The sequence below is a fragment of the Mirounga leonina genome, unplaced genomic scaffold (genome assembly GCF_011800145.1).
Source record: "Mirounga leonina isolate KUSES-001 unplaced genomic scaffold, KU_Mleo_1.0 Mir_173, whole genome shotgun sequence".
Lineage (NCBI taxonomy): Eukaryota > Metazoa > Chordata > Mammalia > Carnivora > Phocidae > Mirounga > Mirounga leonina.
The window spans coordinates 3,978,585-3,997,921 of NW_023270447.1; the positions used below are offsets into that span (position 1 = coordinate 3,978,585).

The 19,337-nt window shown below is 41.3% G+C and overlaps 1 protein-coding gene across 1 annotated transcript in view; it reads right to left on the reverse strand.

Moving 5' to 3' along the window:
• The window catches only part of FAM102B (family with sequence similarity 102 member B), an 84,278-nt gene that overhangs the window by 22,256 nt on the left and 42,685 nt on the right, over positions 1-19,337 (reverse strand). Inside the window, exons 3-5 of the mRNA XM_035017891.1 lie at positions 9,484-9,513; positions 4,445-4,561; positions 589-635 (exon numbers count right to left, since the gene is read on the reverse strand). Of these exons, the coding sequence (XP_034873782.1) occupies positions 589-635; positions 4,445-4,561; positions 9,484-9,513 (194 nt within the window). The remainder of the gene's footprint in view (positions 1-588; positions 636-4,444; positions 4,562-9,483; positions 9,514-19,337) is intronic.

Genomic DNA, 19,337 nt, shown 5'->3' on the forward strand with positions numbered 1-19,337 from the left:
CCCACTTCCTTCAGGTCTCTGCTCAAATACCACCTCTGCCAGGGAAGACTTTCATCTTGACTACTCTCTATAGAACAGTAAACTTTCTCCCCACCATGCCCTCCTACCCTGCATTATTTTTCTCCAAAGCTCTCATCGCCATCTTTATATTATACATTAATTTCTTACTTGTTGTTTTCCTCTTAAGAATATACGCTCCAAGAGGTCAGGGACTTGGTCTATTTTTTTTTTTTTTTTTCACTGCTGTTTCTCTAGTGTCTAGAATAGGGCCTAGCACATGGTAAGGCACTTAACAGGTATTTGTTGAAGAAATAACTAAGTCCACAGAGATCAAATTCAAAAATTTAATTGTATAGTTTCACCCAAAACTTGAAGATGATGAAAGATCTACAGCTTAAACAATTTTAGAGTGTGGGGAGCTCGTTTGGCAAAGGGTTAATAGTAATTTCTATGTGGTCAGTCTCCTAGGAAAAGAACGGTTCCTTCACTCGTAAACACTACAAGTTATGAATATAAAAATTTAGACCAAAAAAAAAAATCACTATTATACTTTCAGATAAATAATTCATTTACTGAGCATCAACTTACGTTTTAAAACACGGGTCACCAGACATCAGCTGCATACTGATCAAAACCTGGGTATTACAAAAAGAAATATGATTATAAAAGTTCCCTTGAGAGGAGAAGCCGTGTTCTGCTAATCCACGCATCCTCCACAGAACCTAGGCCAGTATTTCCTATTCAGAGATTACTCAATAAAGCGATTGCTGAATTGGGTTACATCCAGTATTAAATTGCTGCTTTACACAGACCATTTTCAACATTCAAAACTTGGTAATGGCGAAAATTGGCTTGGGAAAGGTGGAAATGGAGAGCCAATGCTGTGATGGCCCCGTGGGTGTGCGCAGCTCGCCTGGTCTCCTGTATGTCTTTCCTCCCAGATTCCTGTGGTGCTGAAGCATCTGGAATGCTTCCCTCCAACGTGCCATGTTGACCCTTCAAGGGGGGGCCTGCAGTGGCTTGTGAGAGCAGAATGCTTCTGGGCTTTTTCCAGCTTCAGAACAGAATTTAAAGCTTTGTTAATGCTTTCTGAAATGCTGCTCTTCTCTACTTGCTCACGGTCTCTTTAAGACTCAACCATAGGATCTTGTTATGTTCTTCCGGGAATAATAACGGTAATAGCAGTAATAACGACAACATTAACAGCAATCGTGATTTGAGAATTATGTGCCAGGCGTAAGCTAAGTGTTGTAGACTGCATGATTTCATTTAGTGTTCAAAACTCCTAGGAGAGCCTGGAGACTCCTTACCTTTTTCCTTTTAAGCTCAGGAGATGAAGTGATATTTTCAAGATCAGGTAGCTAATAAAGGGTAGAGCTGAGATCTGAAACTAGGACTGCGTAATACTGAAACTCATGGTCTTTATGAAGAAGAGAAAATTTATATACGTGCATATTTTCTACTAGTGGCTGACATGTATCCTAACAGAACCTCATTTCTTTCTTATTTCTTCACCCCAGTGCCTCCACTGCTGTTCCTCTTCTCTCTGAGCGCTACATGAATTAAATGTGGGACCTGGGCCGGCTGTGCAGGCATCCTTATCCCTTCTGCTTTCATAGATCTCCACAGTCTGGTTTCTAACTATATCAAAACAGCACTCTTGAATACCCTGAATGTCTCAGAAGGGATGGAGAAGGCACATGCAGCTTTTAAGACATTGTGTGGGGAAGCAGAACAGAGAGTGGGATAGTGGTTGGAGGAGGTAAGAAGTGGTTTTTGTTTGTTTTAAATACAGTAGCTATGAGAACTGTTTCTTCATATGTTAATGAGGATGATTCACTGGAGATAGAGATGATTAGGAGAAGGGACAGTCCAAGCTGCATAGCTCTTGATTAGTCAAGCTTTGGACTCTAGCACTTAAGAGGAAGGAGTGACTTCTGACAGGGAGAGGGACATTTCCTTCATTGTAATGGGGGCAAAAGGGCTAACAGGGCTGGAGAGACAGGAAGAATTGTAAATTCTGCAACAGGAAGATGAGGGAATTTGAATTTAATGACTTCTGTTTTCTCCATAAAGGATAAAGTAAGACCACTAGCTGAGAACAAGGGTGGTGTGTGGAGATATGAGGAGAAAGAAGGTATAAAATAGAGTATTTGGAAACTGGGAAAGGACGCTTACAAAGGAAGTACAGTTGCTTGATGGTGGTGAGCAAGACTGTAGGAACGGCAGCTATATGGTGGTGTGATCTTCTCCAGCAACGTTCGGCAATTAGGGTGTAGGCCCAGAGAGGTCAGCTGAATTTGACTGGGGTCAGGGACTCGCCAGGGGACAGCAATGAGGGAGATGGGCAAAGCAGCAAGAAGTGTTTTTAAGCATAGGAGTATCGTGGATTCTGGAATCTAAGCTGGATAAAGAGGGCAGTGGAAGCAAGTGGAGGCTGGTAGAGAGTGAGAGAACAGTAAGGTGAAGGACAGCTAAGTGAGCAGGAGACCAAGACGACTGGAAACATAAGAGACAGTAGTAGCAGAGGGAAATACTGTGGTGAAGTTTCTAGAGATACAAAAGTCTAGAGTTTGGGGGGAGGAACTGAGATGAAGAAAAAGAAAAAGTTGCTGGAGAAGGGTAGTGTAAGGACCGGAGAGGCCTCAGGCACATAAAAGATTAGCTAGAGGGAGAGAATGCACAGAGAAGACAGTCCCCAAGGACAGATCACCCACCAGATGGTGAAGCCACCAAAACATGGTGACAGAAGAGATGGAAAGAGAAACTGTGAGCTCGGAGCTAAGTCACTGATGAGCAGGAGAGAGAAGGTAACTAGGTGGCCAGGAGATGATACAGCTCAGGCAGGGAGAGTGTGAGAGCTGAATGGTGTGATCTACAAAAGAGTAAGTTATGGGGTGTCTGAGTGGCTCAGTCAGTTGAGTGTCTGACTCTTGGTTTCAGCTCAGGTCATGATCTCAGGGCTCTGTGCTCAGTGAGGAGTCTGCTTGAGATTCTCTCTCTGTCCCTCCCCCCACTTGTGCGTGCACGCTCTTGTGCTCTAAAATTAAAAAAAAAAGAGTAAGTTCTTTGTAGGATCAAGTGGGAGAGATGGTGTGAAAGGATCAATGGGGAACCAGAAGGAAACTACTCTAGGAGCTGGCCCTAAGGAATGGGGTGAGGATGGGGGAGTCTGAAATTAGAAAGTTATTTCAATTCCCAATGAAAACACTGTAATTCAGAGAAGGATTGCCGCTCTTCTTATGCTGCAAATATGAAGAAACTGAATTTAGTGGCCTGTTTGGGGTCAGTCTAAGAATGAACAGCACAGTCTGTTCCTTCTGAGTCTGGCGCTTAGGCAGTACGGTAACATGAAAAGACCACTGACCACATGGCAGAAGATTCGCATTCTGGCCTCTGCTCTGCCCCCAATGACTTTAGTGAGACACTTAACCTGAGCCTCAGCTTCTTTATCTGGAATCTACCCCATCAACCCAACACTGTTTATGTCACACAGGTATATGCAAGTGCTCTGAAATTTTTTGTTATTTTACTGAAAACAAAGTTTGAAAACTGTAGGTATAGGATAACTCTTTGCTCCACTAACTTCTGATCACCCAGTTTTTATTCTGAATTATTTTCCTTTCCTTTTTTTTTTTTAAAGATTTTATTTATTTATTTGAGAGAGGGAATGAGAGAGAGAGAGAGCACATGAGGAGGGGGAGAAGCAGACTCCCCGCCGAGCAGAGAGCCCGATGTGGAACTCGATCCCAGGACTCCAGGATCATGACCTGAGCCAAAGGCAGTCGCTCAACCAACTGAGCCACCCAGGTGCCCTATTTTCCTTTCCTATCATTAGATAAGCTACCATCATGGGGAAACCTAACTAAAATACAGCAAAATGTATGTCCAGTGAGTCTTACCAAGTACAAGGCACTTTACAAACATTTTCTCAACTGGTCTCATTTAATACCCCAGCAACTCTCTGCAGCGTGGCCATGAGAATAGGAGGCTGCTGATGGTACTTGGAAACAACAGGGCCAGATGCCTAAAGTGAGTTCCACCTGTCACTTTACTAGTTACAGGAAAGCCCAGTGACTTCTCTGTGCCCACCACAGCTGCTTGGGAAGTCACTTTTTGGGAGTGATTAACATTTTTAAGGTATTCACTCATCATGCTCCTTACTCTCAATGAGCCCTTATGCTATAGCAGTTGTATGTACTATTCCCTGAATGTTCACAGCCCCAGAAACACCTTAGGATCATGAAGGTGAACATTTGTTAATTTTCACTGCTTCTGTGATTGGGGTAGCTTGCCTCCCTTGATGGTGAGTGAGTGTTTCGGTGGTGTGGTCAGCTTATGATCTCAGTACTGTTTCCCATCTTGCCCTTGGCCGTATATACCCATGCTTATTTAAAGGCAGAGATTCTCATTTGTTGACATGCAAATCTCAAAACGTGCTTACTTTAAGAATGGAATTATCCTGTCTTGTATTTTTGGTATCATAGCCTTCCAGTAAACAGCGACGAGTGGTATTTCCTGATCCAGCAAACTCTGCCAGGTTTAGATCTGCAAAGCCCAGCTATGAAAAGAAAGGGAATTATATTAATAGAATATCTACTAGGCTCCTATCATATTCTCCTTAAAATAAATATTCAATCCATGTTCTAGACAAGTTTTTTCAAAGTTCAGTCATTTGCAATTTTGGCCATCTTAACAATATCTACTCTATTATTTGCTTAACGTGTGCCTTTAGATTGGCTCGCTTCTTTTGTAAAAATGTATTACCTATTCTATTCTTGGCTTAAGCAATGCGATCTCTGAAATCACAGATATGATGTGCTTAATATATATATTTCTTCTGTACACTTTGAAATACATAACTGTTAAAGTAAAAATAATGTTTATCAAACAATTAAAATCATTGCAAGTAGCAGTGGTACTCACCCCACACTGTGGGAAATAGCAGCAGACCAATCATGATCATTTGCATATTCATAAAGAAAACTGATTAGACTTTCTTCTCCCTGTTCTGATTCTGGCTCCATTACCAGTTAACCACTGGTGACTGCAGACAGTTGCAGGTTATTAAATTCTTACTTTCCATGCAAGAAATAGAATGATTTAAGTTTTCTTTGGTATAAGCCCCTTCTCCTTCACCACCTTCCACAACATTTGCCTCGCTGATCACACTTAAGCTAAATCCCTTTTTATGAAACCTTTTCCCCTTTCCCAAAGCTATGCCCCTCAACAACCTTCTATGCTGCTCTCCAAAGGTTTAGCTCAAACTTGTTCCTCCTTCTCATTACTACCCATGCTCAGTCCCCATTTTCTGCAGCTACCGAAGATCGTCCCGCACTCTGTCCTCTGATGTTGTTTAACCCCTATTTCTCGTTTCTAAGCGGTACAAGAAATATGCCCGATTTTTTTTTTTTTTTTTTTTTTACAAACTAAGTCTGTTCTATTCTACATCACTAAATGCATATGGAGTCTTCTATTAAAAACAACAAAAAATGTTTTTGAGTTTGCAATTAAGCACATCTCCCTGAATGCCTAATAAAAAGTACTAACTGTTTCAAACACTGATATGATTTTAAGCTGCCTGCTTTAAGATTTTAAGACACATACTGGGCACATAAGAAGGCATTTTAGATGAAGATTTTAACTAAAGGCTGCAGCATTATTTTAGTAGCTTTTAACTGGTACAAAAAGGATGGAGAATAAGAACTTACAGACCAGTTGAAAGGCCATGATTCCTAAACGCAATAATAATCAGAACACATCAGCCATGGGTGACATCTACCTAATTTTCACAGGGTTACTCTAGCCTTACTGCCTTTTAGGGGTCCGACAGATCAGCAGAAAAGCCCAGATGTAGCTAGGGCAAAGCCACATACCAATGAGCATGTGAAGATTCATGGGGCTATTTGATTACACATAATCTGAAGGCTGTATTTCCTACATTACCCCTTCCCTTTAAACCTCTAGCACCTCCTTTCCATCCAAACTCTCTGCTGATGCCTTGCTTCCTAATTCACTCAGAAGCTAAAAGCAATCAAAAGAGCACTTAACTTCCAGAAGCTCTTATTGCTGGCCACATGCACTCACCTGCCTGCAGCTGCACTCTGCGTGCTGTGGGTGAACTGGCTGTGCTCCGATCTGAGGCCAACGACTCTCCCCCTGCCCTCACTGCTTCAGGAATTCCTCCCTCTCTTCTGCACTCTCAAGTTTCCCTTCTCTGTCGAACCATTCCCATTAGCACACAAACATGCCAGAGTTTTTACCATCTTAATGAACAAAAGAAAACCTCATCCCACATCTCTCTCCAGTCTGTTGGACCACTTTTCTGCTTTTATAGCAAAACTCCTTGAAAGAGTTATCTACGTTGATTGTCTATGGTCCCTTCATCCTTGGCCACCACCTTGTCAACTTCACTTCCCCATTCTCGTCCTAATTTACTCTCCTGGCCACAATGTCCTTTTCCTTGAACATGCCAAGACCGCCTCAAGGCCTTTAACACTTAACTGTTCTTTTGCCTGACACATTCTTAGATCTTCTTGTAGCTTTCCTCCTCACTCCATTCAGGTCTATGTTCAAATACCACCTAAGAGGCCTTCCATGACCATTCTTAATGCCCTGACTCCTCCCTTCCTCCCCTACCCTGTCCCCCTTTACCCCTTGCCTACCTTGTTCCTCTCCTTAGTAGCTGTCATCATATCACATACATATACATTTCATATTTATTTTGTTTACTGTCTGTCTCCTCCAACCTTCCATAAGAATATAACAGCGCAAAGAACAATGCTGCCATATGGTAGGCAGTTAATACATATTTGTTGAGCAAAAACTGGCCCATTGGCTTACCATCCACTGTTAGAATGCTGGTATTACAGTGTCACCAAGCATAATTAAAAAAAAAAAAACCAATCTGGTCAGTCACCATTAAGAAAGCATATTAAAAGGTGGGGTATGTCAATGTGATGTTTTAGGCTGCAGGTTACCAATGAAGGCTGTGATGTTTCAGGCTGAAGGTCAACATTTACTGAGCACCTTTTGTGTGCCAGGCCCTGTTCTGGACACTGCAAAACAGTGATGAACAGGACAGATCAGGACTTGGTGAGGCACCAGAGAGTCCATATTTCCTTATGATTTTCTCTTTGGCTTTACTGAGATAACAGTCTCGTTAAAATGGTGTATCTACATAGCTATTAGTTATATCTGTGGTAGATATTACTTCATTTGGCAAATAATTCTGAGCATCTGCATTTCAGGTAACATTAGGCATTGGGAATGTAAATCATTCCTAGTCTCAAGGAGCTCATAGTTAAATGAGAGAAGATAGAAAGAAAATACATTCTTATAAAAAAGTTTAAGTGCTGGGATAGAAGAAGGCACAGTTACAAGACAGAAAAGAAAAGAAAATTTCTCAGGGGAAGGGATGACTAAACTGAGTGTCTAATGCTGTATGAGTTGACAGGACAAAGGAAGGGGGAAGCGCATGCATAACAGGGAAAATATCAAGTCATAAGGCAAAGAGGCTAAAATAGCACGGTACACTCCAGGAAGTTTCTGAGGGCAGTAAGTCTGAAGCATAAGAATAAGTGAGTGTGAGCATTCACAGATGGCGTCCAAGATGGGTCTAAATGCTGGGTTAAAGACTTTTCATTTCATTTTCCTTGACGGGCAATAGATAGCTGAAGGACTAAAAGTGGAGGAATGATCATGTTCAAATTTCAGAGTGATCGTATGGCAATAGTATGAAGGATGGATGGAGGGAGAAATCAGAGGCAGAGAATAAAAGATAGGAGGCATAGAAATAATGAAGCCATAACCTATGGCACTGGCCTTGTGAATGGAGAGAAGGGATGGTTTTTAAATGAGAAGGGAGAAATCAAGATTTGTCAATTGCAGCAGACCCTGTTTTTTGCCTCCCCACCATCATCCAATGTTCTAATATTCCTTGTTAGCAGAGCCCTGATTTTATTCAAGTGTCCACCCTTAGCTCATCCATGTGCAAAACGGAAGTGGCCCAACCTCTAGCTCATTGTTAAACTGTGATTAGTCTAAGCTAGCCATGGCAATCCATTCCTATTGCCCATGACTGGTATAGGAGTGGGCATATGATCCAGTTGTGGCCAATGAAAGGCATGGGGAAATCCTCTGAGGGCTGACTAGGAAAAGTTTTCTCACTCAAAGAAAGCCATTTGTGGAGAAGCAGCTGGATTTTGTCATATGTGAATGGGTGGACTAAAAATCCACCTGGTGACCATGAGAAGAGCTAGGCAAGGATAAAGTCATCACACAGAGAATGGAAGAATGAAAAGAGAAAAGTAACATGAGTTCTTGATGATGTCCTTCAGTCAGTGGCTTAACTAATCCTGGAGCAGCTCTATCTCGCATCTGCAGCTCTGTTTTGTATCTACTTGCTTTGTGAAATTAAAAAAAAAAACAAAAAAACCACCTCTAGGTGAGGAGGGTATTCTGTTACTTGTAATAAAGAGCATCCTAACTGACACTGCAACCAAGTGCTTTTAAGGAGTTAGGCAGACTTGATGGTTAAGCTGGTGTCCTGGCTCAGATGACTGAATTGATGGAGATACCATTAGAGACTGAAAATAAAAGAGGAGTATGTGCGTTTCTGGCAGTATTACTAATTCCTTCTATTTAGCAAAAAGGTGAGCACACTAATTACTAGTAATTCCATATAGCTAGTAAAAATATAAAGGATAGTAGTGATCATGTACTACAGAATGCTAAGAGAGCACAGAGGAGAGGTCCTATTCCACTGGGGGGCGGGGCGTGAGGGGAGGTGGGATTGGTAATACTTCCCAGGGGAGACTGAATTAACAGATGCTATTGCTTAATGGAACCAGAGATCATCTTCTAGTAGGGAAGCAGAAATGTAAGAATAACATCCCATAATCAGCTTTTAGAAAGAATGTGCCTATAATTTATTGCTGGATCCAACTTTTCAACCTCCAAGTTGCTTTATTTAAAGACAGCCAACTTGCGGGCCTGGGTGGCTCAGCTGGTTAAGCGTCTGACTCTTGATTTCATCTCAGGTCATGATCTCTGGGTTGTAGGATGGAGCCCAGCCTTCCAGCTCTGCGCTCAGCGGGAAGTCTGCTTGTTCCTCTCCCTCGGCTCCTCCCTGCCCCACCCCACTGCTTGCACTCTTTAAAATAAACAAATAAGGGCGCCTGGGTGGCTCAGATGGTTAAGCGTCTGCCTTCGGCTCAGGTTATGATCTCAGGGTCCTGGGATCGAGTTCCGCATCGGGCTCCCTGCTCCTTGGGAGCCTGCTTCTCGCTCTGCCTCTCTCTCTCTCATGAATAAATAAATAAAATCTTAAAATAAATAAATAAATAAATAAATAAAATCTTAAAAAAATAAAAACAGCCTACTTGAATAGCAATTAGAGGAGCAAACCATTTGATTTTTAAGATTATAAATAGCAGTGAGTGATATTAAAAGTTCCAAAAGAGTAAAAGAACATCTACTTACCTTTGCATAAGCTTTTCCACCTTTCAATTCCTGCCAAAGATAAAAAACACTGTAAGGATATCATATGATTAAAGACTTAAAATTAAACATACATCAAATAATCCTGAAGTATTTACAGTTTTACATGCTTGCAAATATTGATAGTAAATTTCTAATGATCTTAAATTCAACTATTTGGATGGCTACCCTACCCCCATCCCCCAAATTATCAGAATTTTAATTGAGAATTTAACTTAAATCTGAAAAAGGCAAATGGTAAGAAGACAAGCTAATTTTTAATCTATTCTGAAGAAGAAATTGCCAAAAAGTATCCTAGACACACTGTTAGAACCCAAATCACCAAAGAAATGTTAAATTACTTACTTAGTAAGCACATGAATGACATTGTGGAAAGATTTTAAGAAGAGTTGAAACACCTACCCCAGAGACAGCTACTCTTACCAATTTTTAGGAACAGTCCAAAAGATGCCTTTTACTCAAATGTACCATACTACACACACTGTTCTATATCTTACTTTTTTCTACTATGTGATATTGTCCACATTAATATAAATATATATATATAAACACATATAATACTGATCCAGTTAGTATAGTAGAATCCCTCTTAACTAACGTGAACAAGACTGGCAAAAGTGAAAAATAATAACAAATAATATACAGGCATCTTAACATTTTATTTGAAATATATAACTGTACACTAATTTGCCAAATCTCTGGATTTAGGACATGGCACAGTTGTGAGAATTAAGTGTAAAATACTTAGAACAAAGCCCAGCACACAATATACTCTGTATGTGTGTTTGCCATTACAATTAGGGTCAAAATCTCCTCTCCCTACCCACTTTTAAAAAATTAGTTTTAGGTGTACAACACAGTGATCTGACAATTCTAAACATTATGCAATGCTCATCATGGTAAGTGTAGTCACCATCTGTCACCATACAACACGATTACAAAATTAGTAACTATATTCCCTATGCTGTACTTTTCATCTCTGTGACTTATTTATCTTGTAACTGGAAGTTTGTACCTCTTAATCCCCTTCACCTCATCCCCCTCCCCTCTGGCAATCCCCAGGTTGTTCTCTGTACTTAGATTCTGTTTCCGGCTTTTATTTGTTTGTTTTGTTTTTTTAGATTCCACATATAAGTGAAAGCATATGGTATTTGTCTTTCTCTGACATTTCATTCACTTAGCACAGTACCCTCTAGATCCATCCATGTTGTCATGAATGCTAAGAGTTCATTCTTTTTTATACCATTTCCATCTTTAAAGTGGTGAATTTAAGCTCTCTGCTCCTCCCTGTTTGACAGAGAGCCACATCTTATGGTTCAGTGCCAGCCGTGTCCCTGAGAGTAAACGGATTTGGCTTTATTGGGTGCCTGGTCACTAGGGCTGCTTTTAACTCTGGCAAAACAGATAACTGTCACCATCAGTGACCCCTTCATTGACCTCAAATACATGGTCTACATGTTTCAGGATGATTCCACCCACAGCAAATTCAATGGCACAGTCAAGGCTGAGAACAAGAAACTCGTCATCGATGGAAAACTCATCTCCATCTTCCAGGAGTGATATCCAGCCAACATCAAAGGGGGTGATGCTGGTGCTGAGTGTGCTGTGGAGTCCACTGGGGTCTTCACCACCATGGAGAAGGCTGGGGCTCACCTGAAGGGTGGGGCCAAGAGGGTCAGCATCTCTGCCCCTGTTGCTGATGCTTCCATGTTTGTGACGGGCGTGAACCATGAGAAGTATGACGACTCCCCTCAAGATTGTCAGCGATGCCTCCTGCACCACCAACTGCTTGGCCCTATTCTTGACAACTTTGGCATCATGGAGGGACTCATGATTCATGACTCCATGCCATCACTGCCACCCAGAAGACTGTGAAGGACTCCCTGGGAAGCTGTTGCACGATGGCTGAGGGGCTGCCCAGAACATTACCCCTGCTTCTATTGGTGCTGCTAAAGCTGTAGGCAAGGTCATCCTTGAGCTGAATGGGAAGCTCACTGGTATGGTCTTCCATGTCTCCACCTGCAACGTGACAGTCGTGGATCTGACCTGCTGCCTGGAGAAAGCTGCTAAATATGATGACATCAAGAAGGTGGTGAAGCAGGCATCAGAGGGCCCCCTCAAGGGCATCCTGGGCTACACTGAGGACCAGGTTGTCTCCTGCGACTTTAACAGTGACACCCCACTCTTCCGCCTTTGATGCTGGCATTGCTCTCCAAGACCACTTTGTCAAGTTCATTTCCTGGTATGACAATGAATTTGGCTACAGCAACCAGGTGGTGGACGTTATGGTCCACATGGCCTCCAAGGAGTAAGAGCCCCCTGGACCATCAGCCCCAGCAAGAGCAAGAGGAGGAGAGGCCCTCAGCTGCTAGGGAGTCCTTGCCCCAACTCATCCCCCAACACACTGAGAATTTCCTGACCTCTATACAGTTTCCATCCCAGACCCCATGAATAAGGGGAGGGACTTGGGGAGCTCTACCTTGCCATGTACCATCAATGTACATGTACCATGTACCCAGCCAAAAAAAAAAAAAAAAAGTGGTGAATTTAAATAAGATGGGCAGCAATCTATGGTAAACTCTATTATTCATGAATATTTGCTGCCCTTTCCTGTCGCATTGATGTCTGGCGTGGCCATTATCACGAAATCTACCCTATTATGAATTATTGAATTATTCTTCTTTATTAGGTTATTATCATATCCCTTAATAGCACACTTCACTAAATAAAACAAAACTTTCTCCAGATGATTCTTGTCTCTTCTAGCTAATTCTTTGCTCCCCTCTACAGCTAAACTCCTTGAAAGACTTCTCAATTTGCTATATCCCACTCTCTAGTCGATCTACTTCAAATAGGCTTTTGTCCTCATTTTCCCTCTGCAATGGTTCTTAAGATTACCAATCATGTCCATTTTTGTTAAAGCCCAAAGGCTCTGTCTGCATCTTACTTAACCCCCCAACAGCATCTGAAAGGCTTGGGCACTCCACCTCCTTTCCAACATCATTTTTTTTTTCTCTAACCTTCCATGGTGCTGCAATTGCCTGGTTTTACTCCTACCTCAATGGCTGCTCCTTCTCACTCTCGTTTGCTGGACCTACTCCTGTATTAAACCTCTGTAGAAAGAACGCTAGTTGCACACCAACTATCCATTCCCCTGCTCTCCAAAGTAATAGAAAACTATATTTTTAGGTGGGTATATGGCTACCCAAAATAATGACAACATTTAAAAAAAATTTTTTTCTTATTTAGGGGTGCTTGGGTGGCTCAATTGTTAAGTGTCTGCCTTTGGCTCAGGTCATGATCACAGGGTCCTGGGATCTAGCCCCACATTGGGCTCCCTGCTCGGCGGGAAGCCTGCTTCTCCCTCTCCCACTCTCCCTGCTTGTGTTCCCTCTCTTGCTGTTTCTCTCTGTCAAATAAATAAATAAAATCTTTTAAAAATTTCTTATTTAAATTCAATTTAAGTAACATATAGTGTTTCATTAGTTTCAGAGGTAGAATTCAGTGCTTCATTAGTTGCATACAACACCCAGTGCTCATTACTTCAAATGCCCTCCTTAATGCCCATCACCTAGTTATCCCATCCCCCCAAACTCCTCCCCTTCAGCAACCCTCAGTTTGTTCCCTAGAGTTAAGAGTCTCTTATGGTTTGCCTCCCTGTTTTCATCTTATTTTATTTTCCCTTCCCTTCCCCTATGTTCATCTGTTTTGTTTCTTAAATTCCACATATGAGGGGCGCCTGGGTGGCTCAGTTGGTTAAGCAACTGCCTTCGGCTCAGGTCATGATCCTGGAGTCCCGGGATCGAGTCCCACATCGGGCTCCCTGCTCAGCAGGGGGTCTGCTTCTCCCTCTGCCCTCTTCCCTCTCGTGCTCTCTGTCTCTCATTCTCTCTCTCTCAAATAAATAAAATCTTAAAAAAAAAAAAAGAGGTAGTAAAAATTCTATATAACTCATTTAAAAAAAAAAAAATTCCACATATGAGTGAAATAATATGGTATTGTGCTATGGCAGGGTGACCAAGATTTGGCCAAAAGGATGTAAGAAGTGATACATATGAATTCTTGCTCCTCTCCTGCTAACAGTAATTTATACTCCTTCTGAATGTTAGAGTGATCCAAGATTTGGTTCAGGACCTCTTGTCTTCTATGTCTACACTTTCCTCATTCAAGTCTGTAGGGTTTTTTTTGGTTTTGTTTTTTTGTTTTTTTTTGAGAGAGAGACAGAACGAGCAGGGGGAAGGGGAGAGAGAATCCCAAGCAGCCTCCACTCTCAGTGTGGAGCAGGACACGGTGCTCCATCTCACAACCCTGAGATCATGACCTGAGCCGAAACCAAGAGTTGGACACTTAACTGACTAAGCCAACCAGGCGTCCCAGGTCTGTAGCTTTAAATAAAAACTATGCTGGTAACTCTCATGTCTCCGTCTCTAGTCTGACTTCTCCCCTGAGTGCCAGACTGGTATCTTTAAATGACTATTGGACATTCCTACTTGGTATCTCATAGACATCTCCAATTTAACATGGCCAAAACAGGCCTGCTGATTTCTGCTTATCAGTCCCCCAAATTATTTCACTCTGAGCTTTTGCCATTTCAATAAATAGCACAATTACCTTCCTATATGCTCAGGCAAGGGTCTAAGAGTTATCCTCAATTCTTTTTTTTTTTTTAAAGATTTTATTTATTTATTTGAGAGAGAGAGAATGAGAGAGAGAGAACACATGAGAGGGGATAGGGTCAGAGGACGAAGCAGACTCCCTGCCGAGCAGGGAGCCCAATGCGGGACTCGATCCAGGGACTCCAGGATCATGACCTGAGCCGAAGACAGTCGCTTAACCAACTGAGCCACCCAGGTGCCCGAGTTATCCTCAATTCTTTTCCCTTCATTTACCACATCCAATCTATCAGTGGGGGTCTACCTCCAGAAACACATCCCACATCATACCGTCTCTGTGGTTATAGCTCCATGCCAATACAAGCATTCCTCACCTGAACCATCCCCACCACCTATGTGGTCTATCTGCAATGCATCCTCTACACAGCAGCAAAACTGATCTTAGAAGATCATCTCTCTCCTTAGTAAAATCCTCAAATGGATTCCAACTGTAATTAGAATAAAATCCAAACTCATTACCATGTCCTATAAGGCCCTGCCTGATCTAGTGCCTCCATCCTCATCACCAAGAGCTTTCCCTCTCCTTCTTTTCCATCTTCCAGCCAGGCTGGTCTTCTGTCATTTAAATATGACAGATTTGTTGTTTAACCTAAATGGGGTTTACAATACTTTTGAATCTGTGGCTTGATGTTTTTCATCAGTTTTAGAAGATTCTCAGCCACAATACCTTTCCTCTCCCTCTAGGGCTCCATTTACATATATGTTAGACCTTTATACTGTTTCTCATGTCTTACATTCTTTTTTAAATTTTCTACTTTCTTTCTGTGATTTTGTCTGGATATTTTCTTCTGTCTTATTTTCCAGTTTACCAAACCTCTCTTCAGTTTTGGTAAGCCTGCTGTTAAATCTGTCTGTTGAAATTTATTTTTATCTATTTAGCTTTATTTACTTATTATTTTTTAAAGTTTTTTTTTTTTTTTTTAAGTAATCTCTACACGCAACATGGGGCTTGAACTCACAATCCCAAGATCAAGAGTCCCATGCTCTACAAACCAAGCCAGTCAGGTGCCCCTTGTCTACTTAGCCTTAAATTTTAGTTATTTCATTTCTCAGTTCTAGAATTCAGTTTGCTTTTATCTTTATAGTTTCTAGTTCTCTAATAAAATGTACCCATATTGTTCACTCATTATAGTTACAGTAAATGTTTGTCTCTGATCTTCCCAAAACCTGTATCTTCCATGAGTGTGTTTTCATTATCTATTTTCCTTTTGATATTTGGTCATGCAGTCATGTCTCTTGGTATACTTGGTAATTTTTGTGCATGATAATTTGAAGAAGTAATTTGAGGCTCAGAATAGTGTTATTTTCCTTCAGAGAAGATACACATTTGCTTCTGGCAAATTCTGACAGGGGCAGATCACTTTCATCTAAGCAGGGATTAAGCGGATTAGAAGCTGAGTTTCAATCTTTATACAGGCTGATCTATACCCACCATACTCCTTCTAGATTGAAACTCTTAGGAAGTCCCAATGAAAAGTCTGGGGTATTTACCAAGGCCCTTCGTGCTGATGGGTCCTGGACTCCAGTTTTTGTCCCTTCAGTCTTGTAAAATTGCTGGGATCTCAGCTAGCCTCTTCTCAGTCATTGCTTGCAGCTCAGCTTCTTAACCACTGCTTGCAACTTAGCAAATGCTTTGAGGGAAAAAGCAATGCTAAATGTCAGGCTCATCTCTTTATGCTTCCCTTGTCTATGATTCTAAGCTTCTTTTTTTTTTTTTTTTTTAAAGATTTTATTTATTTATTTGACAGAGAGAGACATAGCGAGAGCAGGAACACAAGCCGGGGGAGTGGGAGAGGGAGAAGCAGGCTTCCTGCAGAGCAGGGAGCTCGATGCGGGACTCGATCCGAGGACCCTGGGATCATGACCTGAGCCGAAGGCAGACGCTTAACGACTGAGCCACCCAGGCGCCCATGATTCTAAGCTTCTTAAGTCCTTACTGCCTTGGCAGCTTCTGATACCTTCAAGCAGCTGTTTTTTATATTTGGTCTAACTTTTCAGGTTGTTCTCAGAGGGATGGGTGGTGTTTAATAAGCTGGTCCATTAATTTCCGAAGCATAAATCCCCAGGTATTATAATCTTAGGGTCTGTTATGGATTGCATTGTGCATTTCTCCTCCCACCCCCCAAAATATGTTGAAGTCCTAACCGCCAGTACCTTGGGATGTGATCTTATTTGGAAATACATAGGTCATCTAGTTAGAATGAGGTCCTAATCCAACATGACTGGAACCCTCATTAAAAAAAAAAGGAGATTTGAACATAGTCACAGACACACACAGTGGGAAGATGATGTGAAGACACAAAGGGAGAAGACAGCCATGTAACTGGAGTGGTTCATCTACAAGCCAAGGAATGCCTGGAGCTACCAAAAGTTAGGAGAAAGGCATGGAACAGTTTCTGGAGCCTTTAGAGCATGGCCCTGCTGACACCTTGATTTTGACTTCTGACCTCCAGAACTATAAGACAATACCTTTGTGTTGTTTTAAGCCACTCAGTTTATGGAACTTCAATATAGCAGCTCTAGGAAACTAACACAGGGCCTTTTTACTTTCAGGTATGGGATGGTTACTTTCATGTACCAACTTGCTGGGTCATGGGGTGCCCAGATATATGATTAAACACTATTTCTGGCTATGTCTGTGAGGGTGTTTCTGGATGAGATTAACATTTTAATCAGTCAACTGAGGAAAGCAGATTGCTTTCTTCAGTGTGGGTGGGCATCATCCAATCTGTTGAGGGTTTGAATAGAAGAAACAGGCTGAGAAAGGTTAAATTCGCTCTCTTTACCTGTTTGAATTGGGACATCAGTTTTCTCCTGCTTTCAAACTAGGACTTACACCATCAGCACTCCTAATTAATGGCTTTGACCTGAACTTACACCATTGGTTTCCTGGTTCTCAGGTCTTTGGTCTGAAGACTGGAATTACACCACCAGCATTCTAGGGTCCCCAGCTTGCAGATGGCAGATCGTGGGAGTTCCTGGCCTCCATAATTGTGTACGCCAATTCCTTATAATAAATCTGTATCTATATAGCTACCTCTCCACTCTATTGATTGTTTCTCTGGAGAACTTTGACTGTATTAGTTAATACAAGGTCCTACTGCTTTAGAATGGTCTTTCCCTAGATCTTTACATGAGTGCCTCCTATTCAAATGTTACCTTTCAGAGAAGTCTCCCCTAATTTTCTGAAATGATTTCCTCTCCCTGAGTTATTCTCTATTATCTCATTGAATTTTATATACAACACTTACCATCTAAAACAATTTTATTGGGTTACATGCTTACTCTCTATCTTCTCTATCACTCTTCCCACCAGCTCCAACCAGAAAAGAGAGTCCTTGAGGGCAGGAACTTATTCCAGTTGACCACTGTCCTTTCAGGGCCTAGAATAGTAGGTGGCACTTTGTAGGAACTCACATATTTGTTGACAGGCGATGGACTGCTTCCCTGTGTCCTAGGCAACAGAGTGCATTATCAAACTTTTTGATCTTTGTTAAATTTATAGGTAAAAAATGGTGCCTTATTTGTAGTTTTAACATACATGAGAGTGAGTAATTTTTTATAGGTTTGGAAGCTATTCATATTTTCTGTTTTGTGAAATAAATATTCTGTTGCTTGCCTATTTTTCTAAAGGGTTATTGATCTTTTCTTCTTTATTTATTTGAAGGAGCTCTTTCCATACCAAGGAAATTAGTCCTCTGACATGGTTTGCAGATGTTTTCCCTTAATTTATAGCTTTGCTTAAGGTATTTTTTTGCAATGCAGAAAATGTTTGTATAGATGAGTTTACTGATTTTTCTTTATGGGTTCTTACTTTTATTCTCATGTGGCCTTTTCTCTTTTCTCAGTGGCTGAAAGATAACAAGACTGGAGTAATTCCCTTGGACCTAAAGATGGGCATCATATGGTGAAGATGGCAGAGCTGCTCTACCAGCCCTGGACCCCTTGGCTGTTACCCACGAGAGACATAAACTTCTGTCCTGTTTAAGTCATTGTATATTTGGGTATCTGCTTCGGCAGCTTATTGTATATGCTCTAACTAATACACCAAACTATCACAACCTGAGGAACTGGTTTATTTCAGATGAACAAGTCCTACCTTAAATTACAAAATAATTAGTTTTTTTTGTAATAGATTCAGTGTATTTATTTATTTATTTTAAAGATTTTATTTATTTGACAGAGAGGGACACAGCGAGAGAGGGAACACAAGCAGGGGGAGTGGGAGAGGGAGAAGCAGGCTTCCCGTGGAGCAGGGAGCCTGATGCGGGGCTCGATCCCAGGACCCTGTGATCATGACCTGAGCCGAAGGCAGACGCTTAACGACCGAGCCACCCAGGCACCCCGACTCAGTGTATTTAATTAGCAGTTATGCTTTACTCTAAACTGGTTATATGTTTTCTTTTATTAAAATTCAAAGACTGGTCATCTTTAGAAAATTATGACTAGAACTCCATTTAGTAAAGGTTTCAATATAAAAGCCACAGCAGCAATTAAAGTAGAAAGAGAAGGTAGGATGCTTTATTATATCAGTTAATCCTCAAAACTTCTAGAGAAAGCAACTATTATACTCTTAGCTTGGATGAAGAAACTGAGTTTTAGAAAGTCAGGAGAACTGCCTAAGGTCTTACAGTTAATAAGCAGCATATCTGGGACTCAAACATAGGTCACTATGATGACATACACACGTTCACTGCACTATCCTTCCTTTAGGGAAGATTTAATGCAATTATTATTTTTTTAAAGATTTTTAAAATTTATTTATTTGTCAGAGAGAGACACAATGAGAGAGAGAGAGAGCGCACAAGCAGGGGGAGTGGCAGGCAGAGGGAGAAGCAGGCTCCTCGCTGAGCAAGGAGCCTGATGCAGGACTCGATCCCAGGACCCTGGGATCATGACTTGAGCTGAAGGTAGACGCTTAACTGACTGAGTCACCCAGGTGTCCCCTTGATGCAATTATTGCTGCTCGAAGTTAGACTGTTTTAGAGGTCTATTTTCATTAAAGGCTTAAAACCTATAAAATGTATATATGTATTTATGTTATATCTTAGCTGAGTAGATGAATCAATATAACAAAATATAGCCACACACAACATAGTGCTATCCATTCACTCAAAAAGCAGAGAAAGAAAGTTAAAAATACAACTTCTTATCTGATAAAGA